The sequence below is a fragment of the Aotus nancymaae genome, unplaced genomic scaffold (assembly GCF_030222135.1).
Source record: "Aotus nancymaae isolate 86718 unplaced genomic scaffold, 86718_ANA_hifiasm-v0.15.2.pri h1tg000006l, whole genome shotgun sequence".
Lineage (NCBI taxonomy): Eukaryota > Metazoa > Chordata > Mammalia > Primates > Aotidae > Aotus > Aotus nancymaae.
The window spans coordinates 61,887,461-61,904,976 of record NW_026988417.1 but is presented as its reverse complement, the minus strand read 5'-3'; the positions used below and the strand labels follow the sequence as shown (position 1 = coordinate 61,904,976).

Here is a 17,516-nt window from a genome sequence, read left to right as displayed (position 1 = left end):
GGAACTATCAACTGAAAGAAAATAAATGTGGAATACAGTCTGAGACATTCTGCACCTACACAAATATTGTTTAAAAATGCCAAAGTCACAAATGCATTTTGAATACTCTTCAGATTATCTTGAGTTTGTTTACTTCTTGCATCCTTTAGAATGAGTCTGCAGACTTTTTCTTAAAGGACAAGATAGCAAAGTTTTCAGGTTTGCAGACCAAAGATCTCTGTCACAACTACTCAGTTCTGCCCCTAGGATCATGAAAACAGCAATAGACAATTCTTAAATGGTATGACAGTGTTTCAGTAAAACTTTATTTACAAAAATAGGCAGGCTGCCTAGTAGTTTGTAGGCCTCTGCTTTGCCAGAGTCCCTTTCAAATTGATACATATAAGTATTCTTTCCAAATTAGTTGAGATTAAGGGTAAATATCCTAAGTTTAGAAAGAAGAGCTAGCTCCTCTGCAGCTAATCCATTTCACAGTTCCAAAAAGTTTTGTTTTGTTTTGTTATGAATAATTAGAAAAAAGTTTTGAACAGGAATTGCAATTGGCTTCGGCTATTTTGTTTGATGTGCTCCTGTGTAAAACATTAATTACAATTAAACAAAATATAAAAGAGTAGTATTGCTAACTATTTGGGAATGTTTATATCATTTTAACCTTTACCAACCAGACTAATTTAGAATAATTTGTCGGGAGTTTTTTAGTCATACTAAGGAAAGAAAGATAGATTAAAATTTATCCATTATGTAATTTCAGCCATATTTTCTTGATATTAGGTTACAGTTACAGATCCTGACTTGATAGAAAAGTCCAACTTAAATAGACAGTTCCTATTTCGTCCTCATCACATACAGGTATGTTGCTATTGTTTCAAATTTAAATCATCTGTTATATAAAAAAGAAAAGTTTCCTTTTAATAAATAGAAAATAGTGATTGAACAATTCTAATGTGTTATTTTATTAGAATCTTTCAAATTATCAATGGTAATGACAAAAGGAAAAATATGAAATTATTTAATGCACAGTATTGATTTTTGCATTGATTTTGTATATTAAAATCTGAGTTGTGAAATGGGCAGTATTTTTTTCATTTTGTAATCACCAAGGTATGTTTAAGTAAGTATATAGAAATATGTTTCTAATTTGAGGTTTTGATAGTTTGCAAATTTGGCACTCTTTTTTATATCCTTGTCATAAATCAGGTAAAAGTTTAACACTTAGAATTTTTGTGCTCTTTTGATCGTTTGACTATTTAACATCCATTTTTATCGTAAAATAATGCTTGTTCTCAGTCTCCTTTTTTATAGAGACCAAAATATTTAATTCAGGAAAAAATGCATTTTTAGTAAAGGAAATTTGCTTTTACTGTTGAAATGTTTCAGCCAGGCACAATAGCTCACACCTGTAATCCCATCATTTTGGGAGGACAACACAGGAGGATTGATTGAGGTTAGGAGTTCAAGACCAGCCTTGGCAACCTAGGGAAAAACCATTTCTACCCTAAAGAAATGTTTGTAAAAAACTTTTTCCTTTATTGTTCAACAACTCATTGCCAGTCTTAGTAATGTCATGAACAAAAAGTAACTGAAGCAGATGTTGTAGTTAATCTAATTGCCTCTCTTATCCAAATATAATAGACAAAGTAATAGGGTCTGTTGTGAACTAAAATACATTGCAAAGCGTATTTGCTTAACTTGGTGCATTTTACTTAGAGAAGAACTATAAAGACTTGTTTGTTCTTATTTTACTGAGTTCTAACAAAGTTTTGATTTGTTTGTACACTTAGAACACTAACAAGTGAAACAAGTCAGCCTACTAATGTGAGAAGAGACAGAAATATTAAAACTAGATGTGTGAACTTAAACAAAATGGCCTAAAGATATTTAGTGCCAAAGCAAATGCAAATGAACAGTGACAGCGCCTGAAATGATACCCATGATTTAAAATAGTAACTAAATCTTTTTAAGAAAGGAAAGAATAAATTTAGAGTACAGTAGTACCCTTTATCAGTGGTATCCAGTTTTGCTTGCCATAGTTTCAGTTAGCCATGGTCAGTCAGGATCTGAAAATAGGTAAGTACAGTGTGGTACAATAAGATACTATATTTTGAGAGGGGGAGACCAAATTCCCTGACTTTTATTAATGTATATTATTATGATTGTTCTGCTTTATTGTTATTAATCTCTTACTATGCCTAATTTAGAAATTAAACTTTATCATAGGTGTATATGTATATGAAAATACATAGTATATATAGGATTTTGTACTATCTGTAGTTTCAGCCATCCTTGGGAGTTGTGAAATGCGGATAAGGGGAAACTACTGTACTCTTTTTTATAAAACTGGTACATAATTTCTGAAAATATTTCCATCCAGAAATAATAATAATTTCAAAATATGTTAGTACTAAAGTATTAAACTCTCATACCTCTAAGAACTTACCTTCTGCAGAGTGGATTTCCAATATTTCACTGAATGTGTTCTCATTTTTTTCTATGCACTTAACAAGTCAAACAGGGAAAAATCGTACTCGTAATTGGACTTTTAATTTCTTTTAAGAACTGTAAAGCACTTAACTATGAGATAGAAGTTGTTTAGATTCTTATTAATAATTTGTGAATTATTTGGACTAATGTGCATTATTAATGTAATGTTATTACAATTAATGTAATTTCTACAAACCAAAAATGAAAACTGGTGTCATTACTCTTACCTTATATGTGTACTGCAATTGAACTTACACATTCTTATCACTCTGGAATATATAGAAAAATCTTAGTCCTTTTTTTTGTTGTTGTTTAACATATTCTTTCTGCTTTTATTATTTGTTTAGAAACCTAAAAGCTATACTGCTGCTGATGCTACTCTGAAAATAAATCCTCAAATAAAAATAGATGCACACCTGAACAAAGTATGTCCAGCCACTGAGACCATTTACAATGATGAGTTCTATACTAAACAAGATATAATTGTTACAGCATTAGATAATGTGGAAGCCAGGAGATATGTAGACAGGTACGTTCTTGAAATTCAGGCTCCTACAGAATTATCTTTAATTTTCACTTCTATTTTCCACCCACATTACTTATTGAAAAGTTAACGGAATTTTCTGATTATTCTTTATGTTCCTGTTACAGTACTCCTCAGACACAAACCCTTTTATGATTTCCCACTATACTTAGAATGAAATTCAAAATTTGTAACATAACCTAAATGTTTTTCATGGAGTACTTCTCACCTGTTGACCACGCCGGTGTAACATTTACCAGTTCCCCTTGGCTCCCCTTAATCTAGCTGCATGTGCCTTTCAGTTTTTTGTCTGTCCTTTTTTTTTTTTCTGAATTATAAAGCTCCTTTTAATACTTTGGGGTGAGCCTTACTGCTATAGAAAACACAGAAGGAGTAACTCCTTCACCTCTAGAAGTGGCCCAGGAGAGAGAGGATACCTAAGAAGGAAGCACAAAATGGACCCACTGCATTCAGGCCAAAGGGAATGCCATCAGTGCTGGGACCTGTGAGCACTAGTGGAGGAAACATGAGGGTGATGGGACTGGCTTCAGGCACACAGGCAAAGGGCAGTGGGGTGGGCAGTAAACCACAAAGTTACTTGGGTTCCTCCTCCTCCTCCTCATTTTCCCTTTCTGGCTTCAGTTGTGTGGTCTCCAAGTCCCTCTGCTTGAGGGCAGCAGCAGAAAGTTCGTCATCTTGGCACTTTCCCTTAATTGTTTTCGTGTTCTTCTGTTTTCTTATACTCTTCTACCAGGCGAGCTCATGCTGATTACCCGCAGCAGCTCTGACCTGTCCCCTCTTGGGTCCCCTTCTTCTCTCTGTGCCTCACTCTGTTCTTACAAGGCCTTCAGCACTTTTTTACACAAGGGACTTATACACAATATTCTTCAGCCTCAGGAAATACTGTTTTTCTTGCTTTTCCTGATCTCTAATCTGCCTATCTACTCTTTACTTAGTTTAGCCTTTTTTCTTCATCCTTTCAGTTTCAGCCTAAATTTCTTTATCTAAACAGACTTTCTTTTCCCCAAAATTCTAAATTAGAGCCTCCTATGGTGATTTTTCATAGCACTCTGCACTTTTTCTTTCATGGCACTTATTTTTATTGACATGCATATTTGTTTAATATTTGTGTCCTCACTAAATCATTAATCCAGGGACCATTTACTTTCCATCATTGTATCCTCAGTGCCCAACACATGATGTCACTTAGTAAATATTCCTTAAGTAAGTAGATAAATGAATGACTATAAATGTGTTCACACCCTACATCATCTTTCTTATATCTTTGTATGACTTCTTAATGTTGGGGTATAGAGCAGACATATTAGCAGAGGAAAATTTATCAGTTGAAAAATGTGAAGTTTGTAATCTTGGGCCAAAGAGGGGGAGAAAACAAAACTTTAAGAAATTAAAATTGTAGAATATAGGTATTGTAAATATTGAGAAAGAAGATTAATATTATTTGGTTAAAGAAAATATTGAGAAGAGATACTGTGGTAGAACTTGTAGTCAGAAAATAACCAAAGAAAAATATAAAACAAGGAAAAAGAAATAATACTGTTAGGAATTAAACCTAGAGATAAAGGTTAACAAAGCCCCAGATTTAGGATACTAGTAGAAGGAGAGAGAGATAGAAATTATTAGATTGAACAACAAAATTTGTACGTATAGTACAGAATAGGGGGACAGAAATGATCCACTGGTTGTTTGATAGTAATATATTTGTTTTCCTAAAATACTGCATTCAAGAAGTGACAAGAATTATGTGAAATGGTCAATAGAAAGTAGTAGGATATCCTTTGGTTACATTGTTATTGCTCACTTTTTTGTTTTTTACTTCTTATCTTTTCAAATAGTCGTTGCTTAGCAAATCTAAGGCCTCTGTTGGATTCTGGAACAATGGGTACTAAGGGACACACTGAAGTTATTGTACCACATTTGACTGAATCTTACAATAGTCATGTAAGTGAATCAGTATTTTGAAGTAAGTGTTTGTCTTTTTTATATCTTGTAATTTTTGTCTTCATCAGCCAACAATTTGATTTAGCTTTCCTAATCCTTCTGATTTTGCTCTGCCAATGATTTTCATACAAATGTGCATGTACATTTTTAAAAATATAATTGAACTTTAATTATCAGAATTTTGTGTCTGATGTTTCTAGAGCATTATTTTTCTGTTTATTTCTCAGAGCTGCTTGATTAGTTTTCTGATACCCTTTAAGTGTAAGATTGTTTGATAAGAACAGACTATTAAACTGAGAGTAGAACTGTCAACAAAGGCATAAAATTTTATTTACTTGCTGAGACAAAGTGAGTCATTTTAGATTAGGTAAACCAATAAACTCAGGCAAAATGTACCCTGTCATAGAATGCGGATTTCTTCAGTGGTACTTTATCCACAAAAAACAAGTTAGGTATTTGCCATTTATTTAATACATGCTCTCTGTGAGAAACCTGTATCAAGCATTGAGGGCACATTTCTACTCCCAAATGTTTTTCTCCATGGAAAAACTCATGCTATTCCAAGCACTATACTGGGGATTCTTGAATTACTTTTCAAAACAGGGAGTGTTATAAAACTTTAAATGTCACCTTAATTAGTGAAGAAAAAAAGAATTTATATATGATGGTGTGTCATGAGTACTACATGGTGCACCAAATGAGTACACAAATTACAAGATTCGTGATTGGCATTATGTAACTATTAACAAATAGTTTAAATGTCAAAAGCATTAACTTCTCTTACTGCCTAAGAAAGAGAAGATATAAAAATGTCTGGTTGGATTTTATTTATTTTTGGATTTTTAATAGCCTTAAAGCTCAAAAGTAAATTCAATCAATAAAAATTGGTCATTGCTTCTCCTTAAGTATCTATTGTCATATTTTATAAATTAGCGGGATCCCCCAGAAGAGGAAATACCATTTTGTACTCTAAAATCCTTTCCAGCTGCTATCGAACATACCATACAATGGGCAAGAGATAAGGTAAAAGTTCCTGTTTAAATTTATTTTCTTTGAAGTCAGAAAGAAAATATTTCTGACTTTGAACAGACTTCTATTTGTAAATTTTTTTCTTTTTCTCTGTTACAGTTTGAAAGTTCCTTTTCCCACAAACCTTCATTGTTTAACAAATTTTGGCAAACCTATTCGTCTGCAGAAGAAGTCTTACAGGTAAAAATACATATATTTCAATACAAACTTAACAATTTGTCTCAGTGTAGTCTTATTTCCAAGTCATCTACAAGTGACTTATTTTACCTCCATAAAGAGTGATTGTATATAAAAAGTGAAATTAGGTCACAAATGATCCTCCTTTGGTTTGGGTGAACTGTATAGAATTGTCAATATTTGACCATATTTGACTCACAGAACAGCAATTTATATGGTTCAAACTAATAAAGATATAATTATGATAGAAGGGCTACAAATAATAAAAGGGCTTTTATTAAGTCCTTTGGAAGGGAAAAAAATTGAGGTAAGTTCTAGTGAAAATTTCATGAGGGAACAATAATCTCTAAGATTTACTACTCTCACAGTGAAGGCAACTTTAAAGATGTTTTCTCACTTCCTTTTACTCTTATACTAACAAGGCCTACTTTTTAGTAGCAGATATTCATAGCAGTTATGGTAAGTACATATGTAGTACTAATAACTTACAGCTAGGAAAATATGAGGGTAGCTTGTAAAATAAGAAATCAGAGTTAAAACTTTATGTGCTATCTCTTCCCATTCCCCTTCTCCAAAAAGAAAAGAAAGAGGGAAAGAGGAAAGAAGGGGCAAGGAGCTTAAAAGTTCAAGGAGCTTAAAAAAGCATAAAACACATGAGTTGACCCTTCAAACAGGCTAACTTTTGGTGAGGGATGTGTATGTGTTTGTAATTGGAAGTATGTTGATTTTTTTTTTCTCTCCTATTCTAGAAGATACAGAGTGGACACAGTTTAGAAGGCTGTTTTCAAGTTATAAAATTACTTAGCAGAAGACCTAGAAATTGGTCTCAGTGTGTAGAATTAGCAAGATTAAAGTTTGAAAAATATTTTAACCATAAGGTAAGTATGCATTCTGAGACATTAAGAAAAGGTCTGACCTTGGCTTATTTGGTCATTAACAAATTAATTTTATTGACCTGCAACTTGTATTCTTTATTTTGGCAAGCTTTTCAGAAATTAGTAGTAAGTTAAACGAGAGCACATGCTAATCTAAAAGAATTTTGTTCAGAATAGAAGAAGCAAGAAACTGAGAAAATAGGGATATTCAGTCAGAAATTTTGCTTGGATTTTGCCATTTCCACCCATATCTGATAATCACATTTTATGTCTGTTTCCCCATCCGTAAAATAGAAATAATAAATTTGTACCTAATACATAAGGCAGTGGTGAGGATCAAAGGAGGTAAGACTTACAAAGCATTTAGAACAGAGCCTGGCACATAAAAAAATTACCAAATATTAGCTGTTGTTCCTACCTCCAGTGAAAAACAGTTGCTGGAATGTGTCTTTAGTCTTTCCCTCTCTTTAGGCTCTTAGTTCATCTTCTTTAAAAACATCTTTTTTTTTTAAACTGGTTTTCCCTATATTGTCCAGGCTGGCCCTGAACTCCTCAGATCAAGTGATCCCTGCCCCAGCCCCTAAGTAGCTGAGACAGCATGTGCATGCCACCACATCCCACTTAAAAAATATTTTGTTTGTACTTCTGTCTTTTTATTTTCATCAGAGCTCTACTTCTTGGAAAAGTGATCTGTACTACTCAGTGTTACCACTTTATCACCTAGTAAATTTGACTTCTTTGCTCATTACTCTCAAATTGTTCTTATCATGATTATCAATGACCTCTGTTTCAAAATCTCAGGAACTCTTTAGTTCTTATCTTCTGTTAATTTTTTTTTAAACTTTTTTTATAATGAAAAAAACTCAGCTGTAGAAATGTAAAAGAAATAGTATAATGAACCCTAATGTAATTGTCGTTTACTTATCACCCAGGTTTAGCAATTATCAATTCATAGATAAATCTTGTTTCATCACTATCCCCATTCATTCTTACCTTCCCCTAGATGATTTTGAAGCAAATTTCAAACATGTATTATTTCAAAAATACAAAATACTGTGTGTTTTTTCTGGTTTTGTGTTATTTAAGTATTAGCTCTTTAAAAAGAGCAGAATGACATCTAAAATATGCAACTATTTATAGAAAAAGGAGTGAAGTAATCTATATTTGTTTGCTGTAGATACCACCTCCCAAAAAACAAATAATTAGAAAATGTTATTTTGGATTTTTCTTTATGAGGAGGGGTGACAGCAGAATGGACAGATGGAATACAAGAGTGGTTGGGAGACTTCACTGTGTATCTTTTAATGTGTTTTGATTTTTGAGGCATGTGTATATATTTACACACAACATTTTTAAATTTTAATTTTTCCTCAGATAATATTAAATAGTGGATGCCTTTAATTCATTTTTTCTTTAGGCTCTTCAGCTTCTTCACTGTTTCCCTCTGGACATACGATTAAAAGATGGCAGTAAGTATAAATGTTGAGAAGAAATTTCCATGAAATTTATTACTGGCTATATACATCGAAAATATTTGTATCTTTTTGCTAGGTTTGTTTTGGCAGTCGCCAAAGAGGCCACCCTCTCCAATAAAATTTGATTTAAATGAACCTTTGTAAGTATTTATATTTAGTTTTATATGTATCCTTCATTATATATTTCTTAACTGGACATTCCTTAAGTGTAAATTGCAGAGTGAAAACCTTAGACTCTTTAATGTTCAATTATTTCATCCCTGTTAATTTAAGAGTTACCAAGTCATTCTGACCAAGAAAGCCAGCTACAACCCTTCCCACACAAATGTGAATCTGTTTATTTACATGGTAAATAACCACATTATTTATAATAAATATCTAAGTTGAAACCAAAATCACCATTTTACTTTATCCATAAATTAGTAAAATGACAATGTGTTTTTATATTTAATTAAATCAAAATAAAAGAATCTTCAGTTATATGGAGAAAAAAATAATAATAGCTTTCTAAATAATTTCAAATTATTTTCAAAGGAGTTGTCTTTGTGTGAATACCGGGAAACACTATATTAGATACACATTAGATTCACGCTTGTGTGTGTATGTATATTTTTTCTATTTCTCTTTTTTTTTTTTTTTTAAAGAGACAGGTGTCACTATGTGGCCCAGCCTGGTCTCAAACTCCTGGGCTCGAGCAATCCTCCCACCTCAGCCTCCCAAATAGCTGGGATTACAGGTCCCTGCCACCACACCCAGCCTTATGTATATAAATGTTTAATTAAACATGTAGCTTGCCTTTACTAACCTTCCTTTCAACAGATAACTCTATGCTTAATTTTCTCATCTGGTGGTGGTTTTAGGTTTCCAGTCACCTTATCCTGGACCACTTCTTCTATAGGACTTCCTTCTTTTGTTTTTAAATAAACACATTTACTTAGTTTGAACTTGATATATACTCATTAGACCAAATGTATATATTTTCGTTCACTGGTCTGAGTCTTCTACTTCTGTTCACTCATTCCTTCTGAAGGTAGTCATAATCACTACCTGAATGTTAGTGTTTTCGAGAATAACTGTTTGATGTTTTGTTTTTTTATAACTTCTATAGTGTTTTGGTAGAGACCAGAATTTTTTTATCTAACAAAAAAATCCTGAAACAATCATTCTGTGGTTATATTTCTTCAAATTACATTTAAAGGCTATAGTTCATAATGCGTTAAGTATCGTCTTTAAAACTTTGCATTCAAACTTTGCTTTATTTTTTAATTTCAAAAGGCATCTCAGTTTCCTTCAGAATGCTGCAAAACTATATGCTACAGTATATTGTATTCCATTTACAGAAGAGGTAAGATATTCTTTAAGCCTTAACAAGTGATGCAAAATCAAGTTAGAATTAGATGACTGATGTACTAATTGCATAAAAATATTTATTAGTTATAAGAATCATTCTTTCTGATATAGACTTTTTATTGAATTTTTGCTCATACTAACATAATGAAAGCTAAAAGCTCATTGCAGTATTGCTAAGTGGAAGTCGGATTTTTCTTTCTGAATTGAAGCAGTGAAACATCAATATAAAATGCAGTCAAACTTTATTTTAAAAATATTTACAAGCTGTTTATCAACTTCAGTTATCCTATTCTAAAAAGCCACAGTGAATCATTTCATAGCAATTTTGAAATATTTCTTAGAGATTATCTTTGTTAACATATGTTTGACTTATTTTGTGATAATTAGCATGCTTTTCAGGAAATCTGAAAATGCTCCTCTGTGTTGACATTTCTTACTTTTAGCATCATACCCATTATCTTAAACACTGTCTTCATTAACTAACATCTATAGGGCCCAATGTGGTTTTATTTGAGAGACATCTGTGTCTTTTCTTTACAAATGCATGTTCTAGCTAAGTAAATTGTTGTACTATTAGGTAGGCTAAACAGAGGGATATGAATCAGATCCGATAATTAACATTGGCTATCTTGGATTCAAATAACAATGTCTGTTTTAGATTAATCCTTTTTGGAATTCATACAAATAAACTGTAAATATTTGATGGGTAAAAATAATGGGATTCAATCTGATATTCTTTTTGGGAAAAACAGTAGTAATGTGGTGAGTGTGGTAGTTGACCTCAAAAGCACCGTGTCTCAGCTTTTGCCAAGCAGCTTCTCAATGCTTAATATAGATGCAACCCATAGCTTTTAATTCATCTAAGTTCATCTTTAACCATTTAAATATTTTCCACCTTCTGAAGGTATGAATTCCGTTTACTTATTTTACTTATTGAGTATAATTTACTTCAAGGAACTTTGTAAAACATTAAAAACATAAAACATAAAGCTAAGGGAATTAAAAAGATAGTCCCTGGTCAAGTCTCTCAGTTTTACATTTACAACTAGTCCTAAAACTACCTTTGAAAAAATTTTCAGAAGGACTAAGATTTCAAGTTTGTTGACTAATAAGTGCTTTTTTATACCTTACCTTCTCCTCCCCCATAACCTTTATGGGGGGATATTTTTATAGAAATAAAGATGAATGTCTCAAATGGATGTCTACATATTCAGATAAGAAAGTATTACATACTATAAGGTGATTAAGGACTTTTTATAGGATATTTTTAGCTTTAGAATTTAGAAATAGAATAATATGTTTGTTGGTAAAATTACTTTTTTAAAAACAGGACTTATCATCAGATGCCCTCTTGAATATTCTTTCAGAAGTAAAGATTCAGGAATTCAAACCTTCCAATAAGGTATGTTTAAAAATTCATTCATTCAGCAAATACTTTGGGAATTAGGACTTGTATCAAGTCCCATTCTAAACCTGGAGAATATCAAAATGAACATTTCTTGCTCTTGTGAATGTTATATTCCCTGTGGGGCAGAGAGGGACTATGAACAAAAATGTTAATAAGTACATAATATTGCAGTGTGAGTATAAGTGCTAAGAAGGAAAAATACAACAGGGAAAAGAAAGAGTGATGGAGCTGGTGTCATTTTATATGGGATGGAAGTGAGGGAAGACTCTTTGATAACAGTAACATTTGAGCAGAAACCTGAAGAAAGTGAAGGAATAGTGAAATAGCAATGCATGCAGCAGAAATAAGTGCAGAGAAAGGCCTTGAAAAACTTTTAAGGTCAGGACTCATCTAGAAGAGAATATACAGGAGGGAGAGTGGTAAATGAGGAAATTACAGAGATAGTTGGGGTTATGATAAATACTTAGTGTTTTACCTTGAGAAGAAAACCAGTAGAGCATTTTAAGAAGAGTGACATGATCCGACTTAGATTTAAGAGTGACTCTGGCTGTTGTGTTAAGAATGTTGTATGTATGTTTACACAAGTGAGGAAGCAGGAAAAGCTGTTAAGAGGTTACTGCAAGAGTATAGGCAAAAGATGTTGATGGTCTGAATGAAGTAGTACTTAGCAGGAAAGTGATCATAAAAGATTGGATTCTGTTTATATTTTACTGTAGCTCTGAGATATTTCTAAGGGATTGGAATTAGTGTGAGAGAAAAAAAGATTGTTATTTTCTTAGTTGAAATAAGAAGCTAGCTTAGTAGCTCAGAGTGAAGGGGTTAACAGATAAAGGAAGTAAAAGCAAAGAAAAGAAGGTATGAAACAATTGTCCAGTGGAGTGAAGGTATGAAATAATTGTCAAGAAAAGATCCTTACCTTTTCTCCAGCCAGAATTTAGCTTCTTGGGTGGTATTGTACTGTGTAATGGATGGAAGATTGGCTATAACTGGGGTTGGGATTTTACCAGGGAAATACATTGGGAAAAAAAAAAAATAGGGAGTATTAGTAAATATGGAACATGAAATTTAGCCAATGAAATAGGAAAGTTTGAAAACTTTTTTTTTCTTTTTTACACCTTCAATATATGCCTTTCTTGTATGTTCTCTAAAAAATCACAAAATTTAGCTACACCAGAAAAGGTGTAGTAGTGACCACCTCTTTGCAAAATTCAAGAAAGAAGTGGTGTGTGCAGCCTTTCATTCTGCATTTTTATTTCAAGGAAAAAAAAAAATACTTCTAGGGTAGTTGATTTTGCCCAGGTAGATGGGTTTTCAGAACACAGTGCTTATGACTTACAGCCTATAAAGAATAAAAATAGGATGAGGATAAACAGAAGTCCCAAAGAAAGTTCTCGGCCCATGTTTCCAAGGGCAAAACTACAGAGAAGCCAAGGAAAAATGGCTTAACTTTACTGTCCGTTATTACTCTTGCTTCAGTATGTTTTTGGCCTTGCATTGCTTCTATCTATATCAAAGTTTGGGGGTAATAAGTTCTCCTGAGCAATTTAACTACAGTTTTAACATGAACTATGGGCTTTTTCACAACTCCTTAAAGGAGCTCACACTGAAGTTTCAGGTACGGTACTTCTGATTGCAGATGTCACAGCGAAAAATTTCAACTAGCCATTCAGACAAACAAAAGTTTCTCCTTCCTGGAGTCCTTAATATTTCTTAATTTTTTGTAATAATGTTTAATTTGTAAAATGATGATTTGAGTGTATTTTTAATAAATATTACTTCATGATGATGAAGCTAATTTTTTGGTTTGAGAATATTAATTTCCATGCCCTAATGGAATATCTAATAAGTAATTTTTTAAGGTTAAATTACTTATGGTATGCACTGCCTTAATCCTACCAAACTTTCTATATGAAAGAAGACGTATTCTTAAGGAAAAAACTTATCAGCAGTCAGTAAATATTTAAAGGATGTCCATATTATATATTTTATGGATTTCTTTAGTTTCTTTGATGTCAAACAGCTCTGTACCAGTTAGAGCAGTGCAACTTGAGTTTAAAGTAGATTTGTCAGAATCACAAACTGTTGATTAATACTAATTTTATTCTAGTGTGGAATTTTTAAAAAGATCAGTATGGACTTAGATTGTATGAGCTCCTCAGTATTTTTTATGCCCACTATATCATTGTAGATAATAAAAATTAGATACATTGGAGTTCTGTCAGTGAACAAGATACATGAAGATCCCCATTGTTATAGAGCTTACATTCCTGTGTGAGAAGATAGATAATAAAATACATACATGAATAACATAATACCTTCTGAAAATATATTGGACCAATGATTAATAGTCTGATTAAAATACATAGAGAAAATATTTTCTCTTTGAGATTTGATAAAATAGTTAAATGGTAACCAAACTTAGATGCAGAAAATAACATTAATAAAAATATATTCATATATTCAAAGGTTGTTCAAACAGATGAAACTGCAAGGAAACCAGACCACGTTCCTATTAGCAGTGAAGATGAGAGGAATGCTATTTTCCAACTAGAAAAGGCTATTTTATCTAACGAAGCCACCAAAAGTAAGGGAAAATCTTTATAAAAATGTTTTGAACAGGATGAATTTTTATTTTCACCAAGCTCTACACCTAAGAATAACAACAATAATGATGATGACATTAATTGATTTCGTGATCGTATCAAAGTCAGTGTTCATCTTTAACTGTGACTAAATTCATCATTTTCCCCACTGTTGCCCTACCCTCAAATCTAATTATCCAATCACAGTAACTGCTTTGTTGTTTTTCTGATCATTTTAGTTCTTTAGATGGTGAGCAGGTCTAAAACCATGACTGAATAGCTCTGTTTTTAAGGAATTAAAAATTCAATTTAATGGAGTCCTTGTGGAATCTAATCTTTGGATCGACTCATTTAAATCACTTTAGGATAAAGAACCATAAACGGAACTCTTCTTAGGTTCTTAATCTTCATAATTGCTGACAGGGAAAACAAAGTGACCTATATATACTTCCTTGCTAGATGGTCTTAAATATAAAAGTACAGGAAAACTGAATTTTTAATTTCTCAAAAATATTCACTCATCTGTTTTGACCTGCTCACTATCTTTTAGTTTTATAAATCAGTGGTTCCCAAACTTTTGAGATTTTTAGTATGGACCAGTAGAATTTCAGGAAAAATAACCCAGAATAACAGTAATTAGAAGGATCTTGGAAACCATGGATCCACAAAGATTTCAGAAAATACTTATTTTAATTTGACCTGTTGACTCTATTCTTAATTATCAGAGGGAAAATGTTTCAAAGTAGGATTTATGGAATAAATTTTTGAACTATACCTAATGTTGGCTTTTTTATTGTAAACCACTTGATAGCAGATGTGCAGTGTATAACTTTTATTTTGCTATTAGAAAGTTTTTAAAACATAAAAACATCTCTAATTTTGTGGCATTAAAACCATCATTTTCTTTCTTTTTTTTTTTTTTAATTAAAATATATTGGCTCTATTTAATCATGGGTAAAGCTGTTTCCATGTCCTTCAATAACTTTAGTTACCTGGATTTTTCTTATCGTTCTCAGTCATTTGAAAAAAAGAAATCTTTAAAATTTGGTAAACCCACATTGCCTTTTACCTAGCAAAACCTTTACTGCCTGCTATGGAACTTTGTTTTTCTGGTTGGTGTGATCAGGTGACCTTCAGATGGCAGTGCTTTCATTTGAAAAAGATGATGATCGTAACGGACACATAGATTTCATCACAGCTGCATCAAATCTACGTGCCAAAATGTACAATATTGAACCAGCTGACCGTTTCAAAACAAAGCGCATAGCTGGTAAAATTATACCTGCTATAGCAACAACCACTGCTACGGTTTCTGGCTTAGTAAGTTTATTATTCCTTGAATAAAAATGCTCCTTTTTCATTGCCTCTTCCCTGTCTTCCCCATTATACTAACCCAGTCACTCAAAGATGTTAGAGAAGGAAGGATAAATATTGGATCTCATAATTAAAAATTTCAAGATATTTTCTGAAAATGCAGTCATTTATATTTTGAAGTTTTACATAAATATGCATTTTAAAATTAAAAATAAGCTCAACATAGATTGTGATTTTTCTTATAGGCAGTAATCCTCTCACTGATCTTTGTATCTTTCATACAAAGCAGGTGCTTTGTTTTTCTTGAATAAAATGAACTTCCCTAATCTTTATTCATAATGATTCAGAATCTTTAAGTGTGACCCTAGTTATTAACCATATTACATCATTACTCTCAAGTTACTCTAGAAGCTATGTAATTATATACCCCTGTATTAAGTGATTTTAGACTGTTGTATTTTTTGAGTTCTGGCATGTGTTTTCAAAGTAGGGAGATTACATAGTTGAATTAATTTCTTTTAATAACTGTTACCACGTATAGAGTAGGTTGAACGTTTGAAAGTATGAAATGTGCTAAAGTATGGAGACGTATAATAAGAAATTTACATTACTCTAGTCCCATAGCTGCTATTGCTATCTACAAAGAAATGCTTGAAAACTTGTGAAAATTGAATAGATCTGATTAAAATCGTAGATAGTTTTAGGCTATTTATATAATAGATCACTTTCTTTTATCTAGGTTGCCTTGGAGGTGATCAAAGTAACTGGTGGCTATCCATTTGAAGCTTACAAAAATTGTTTTCTTAACTTTGCCATTCCAATTATAGTGTTTACAGAGACATCTGAAGTAAGGAAAACTAAAATCAGGTATGTATGAAGGTCTGTTTCTCTTGTATAATGAAAATGAAATAAAATATTTTACCTTTTAAAAGGGAAAAATACTGGCTTCACCTCTTTTTTCCCTTTATATGTGTGTGTGTATATTCTTCCCATCACGTCAAGATCAGCTCAAACCTCATCTTCATGAAATATTTCTGACTAAAGTAGCCAAAGAACCCTTACAACACTTTTTCTGCCACATTGTTTGGCATTATGATTTCATCTGTGTCTACCTTGCCCAGATGAATTAGAAGGTACTCTGGTGTCTGACTGTAGGTCATGAGATTTAGAATTCAATTCCACAAGCTTGTGACAAGGCAGAACAATTCCCTGGGCCTATGCTTTTTAGTTTTCAGATTGGCAACAACCAGAAACTTGAAAAAAACCTATCTTAGCAAGAGTGTGAGAAAGCAGACACTCTCATACATTACTAATGAGAGTACAAAATAGTGTAATCCACAATAAGGAATATATAGCACTATATGTCAGATTTTCAGATACATTTGCACACGTCTCAAACTATATATTTGCAAGATAATTATTATGGCATTATTTATCATAGCCAATGATTAGAATAACCCAAGTGTCCAATAACAGAGGACTCGAACATCCACACAGTGAAACCCATGCAGCTATTTTAAAGAGAGACAAAACTCCCTTGCTAAAACATACTGATTTATGATGAGATACTGGAAGGATCCACAAGGTACCAATTAAAAGTGGTTACTTATATGATGTGATGGGGAAAGAATATTATGGGATATCTTAGAAGGTGTATTATCATTTATTTTCCCACATTAATTTCTAGCCCAATCACAAATAATGGACTGCTGGAGGTGGGTTTTTTGTATCATCACTAAAGGGAGGAAAATTTCAAAGTTTGAATATTTTTCTATGACAGAAATGGAATTTCATTTACAATTTGGGATCGATGGACTGTACATGGAAAAGAAGATTTCACCCTGTTGGATTTCATAAATGCAGTCAAAGTGAGATACTTTTATTCACTTGGTTCATTAGTAGTTTTACGTCTGGTTTCTATTTAGTTCTTATTTATAATTTTATTGGAAGTTATAATTATTTAGCATGAATTTGCTTTTTTTACTGGTCATAAAACATTGTTTACAAACGATGTTAAATAAGCGTTTTATGAGCGAGGCTTTGTTGTTTCTCTTTTTGATATTCACTTTTAGGAGAAGTATGGAATTGAGCCAACAATGGTGGTACAGGGAGTCAAAATGCTTTATGTTCCTGTAATGCCTGGTCATGCAAAAAGATTGAAGTTAACGTAAGTATTCAACATTATATGTAGTGATTAACAAGAATTTAAATATAAGTTGATGCACAGTAAAAAATTAAATATAGAGGTTACCATAATTCAGATAAAAGCATTAGTCTTGTCTAATGACATTAATAAGACAGTAAATCTGCCAGATGAAGGCCAACAGCCTACCTCTTGAG

General features: G+C 32.3%; 1 protein-coding gene across 2 annotated transcripts in view; it reads left to right on the top strand.

The window, feature by feature from the left end:
* Window positions 1-17,516, top strand: part of UBA6 (ubiquitin like modifier activating enzyme 6) — a 74,526-nt gene that overhangs the window by 51,844 nt on the left and 5,166 nt on the right. For both annotated transcript variants that reach the window (XM_012473422.2, XM_012473423.2), the window contains exons 18-32: window positions 772-849; window positions 2,829-3,010; window positions 4,861-4,966; window positions 5,900-5,989; window positions 6,095-6,175; window positions 6,922-7,050; window positions 8,465-8,516; window positions 8,599-8,662; window positions 9,798-9,867; window positions 11,203-11,274; window positions 13,747-13,864; window positions 14,989-15,182; window positions 15,916-16,043; window positions 16,957-17,044; window positions 17,249-17,343. In XM_012473422.2, the coding sequence (XP_012328845.2) occupies window positions 772-849; window positions 2,829-3,010; window positions 4,861-4,966; window positions 5,900-5,989; window positions 6,095-6,175; window positions 6,922-7,050; window positions 8,465-8,516; window positions 8,599-8,662; window positions 9,798-9,867; window positions 11,203-11,274; window positions 13,747-13,864; window positions 14,989-15,182; window positions 15,916-16,043; window positions 16,957-17,044; window positions 17,249-17,343 (1,547 nt within the window). The remainder of the gene's footprint in view (window positions 1-771; window positions 850-2,828; window positions 3,011-4,860; window positions 4,967-5,899; window positions 5,990-6,094; window positions 6,176-6,921; window positions 7,051-8,464; window positions 8,517-8,598; window positions 8,663-9,797; window positions 9,868-11,202; window positions 11,275-13,746; window positions 13,865-14,988; window positions 15,183-15,915; window positions 16,044-16,956; window positions 17,045-17,248; window positions 17,344-17,516) is intronic.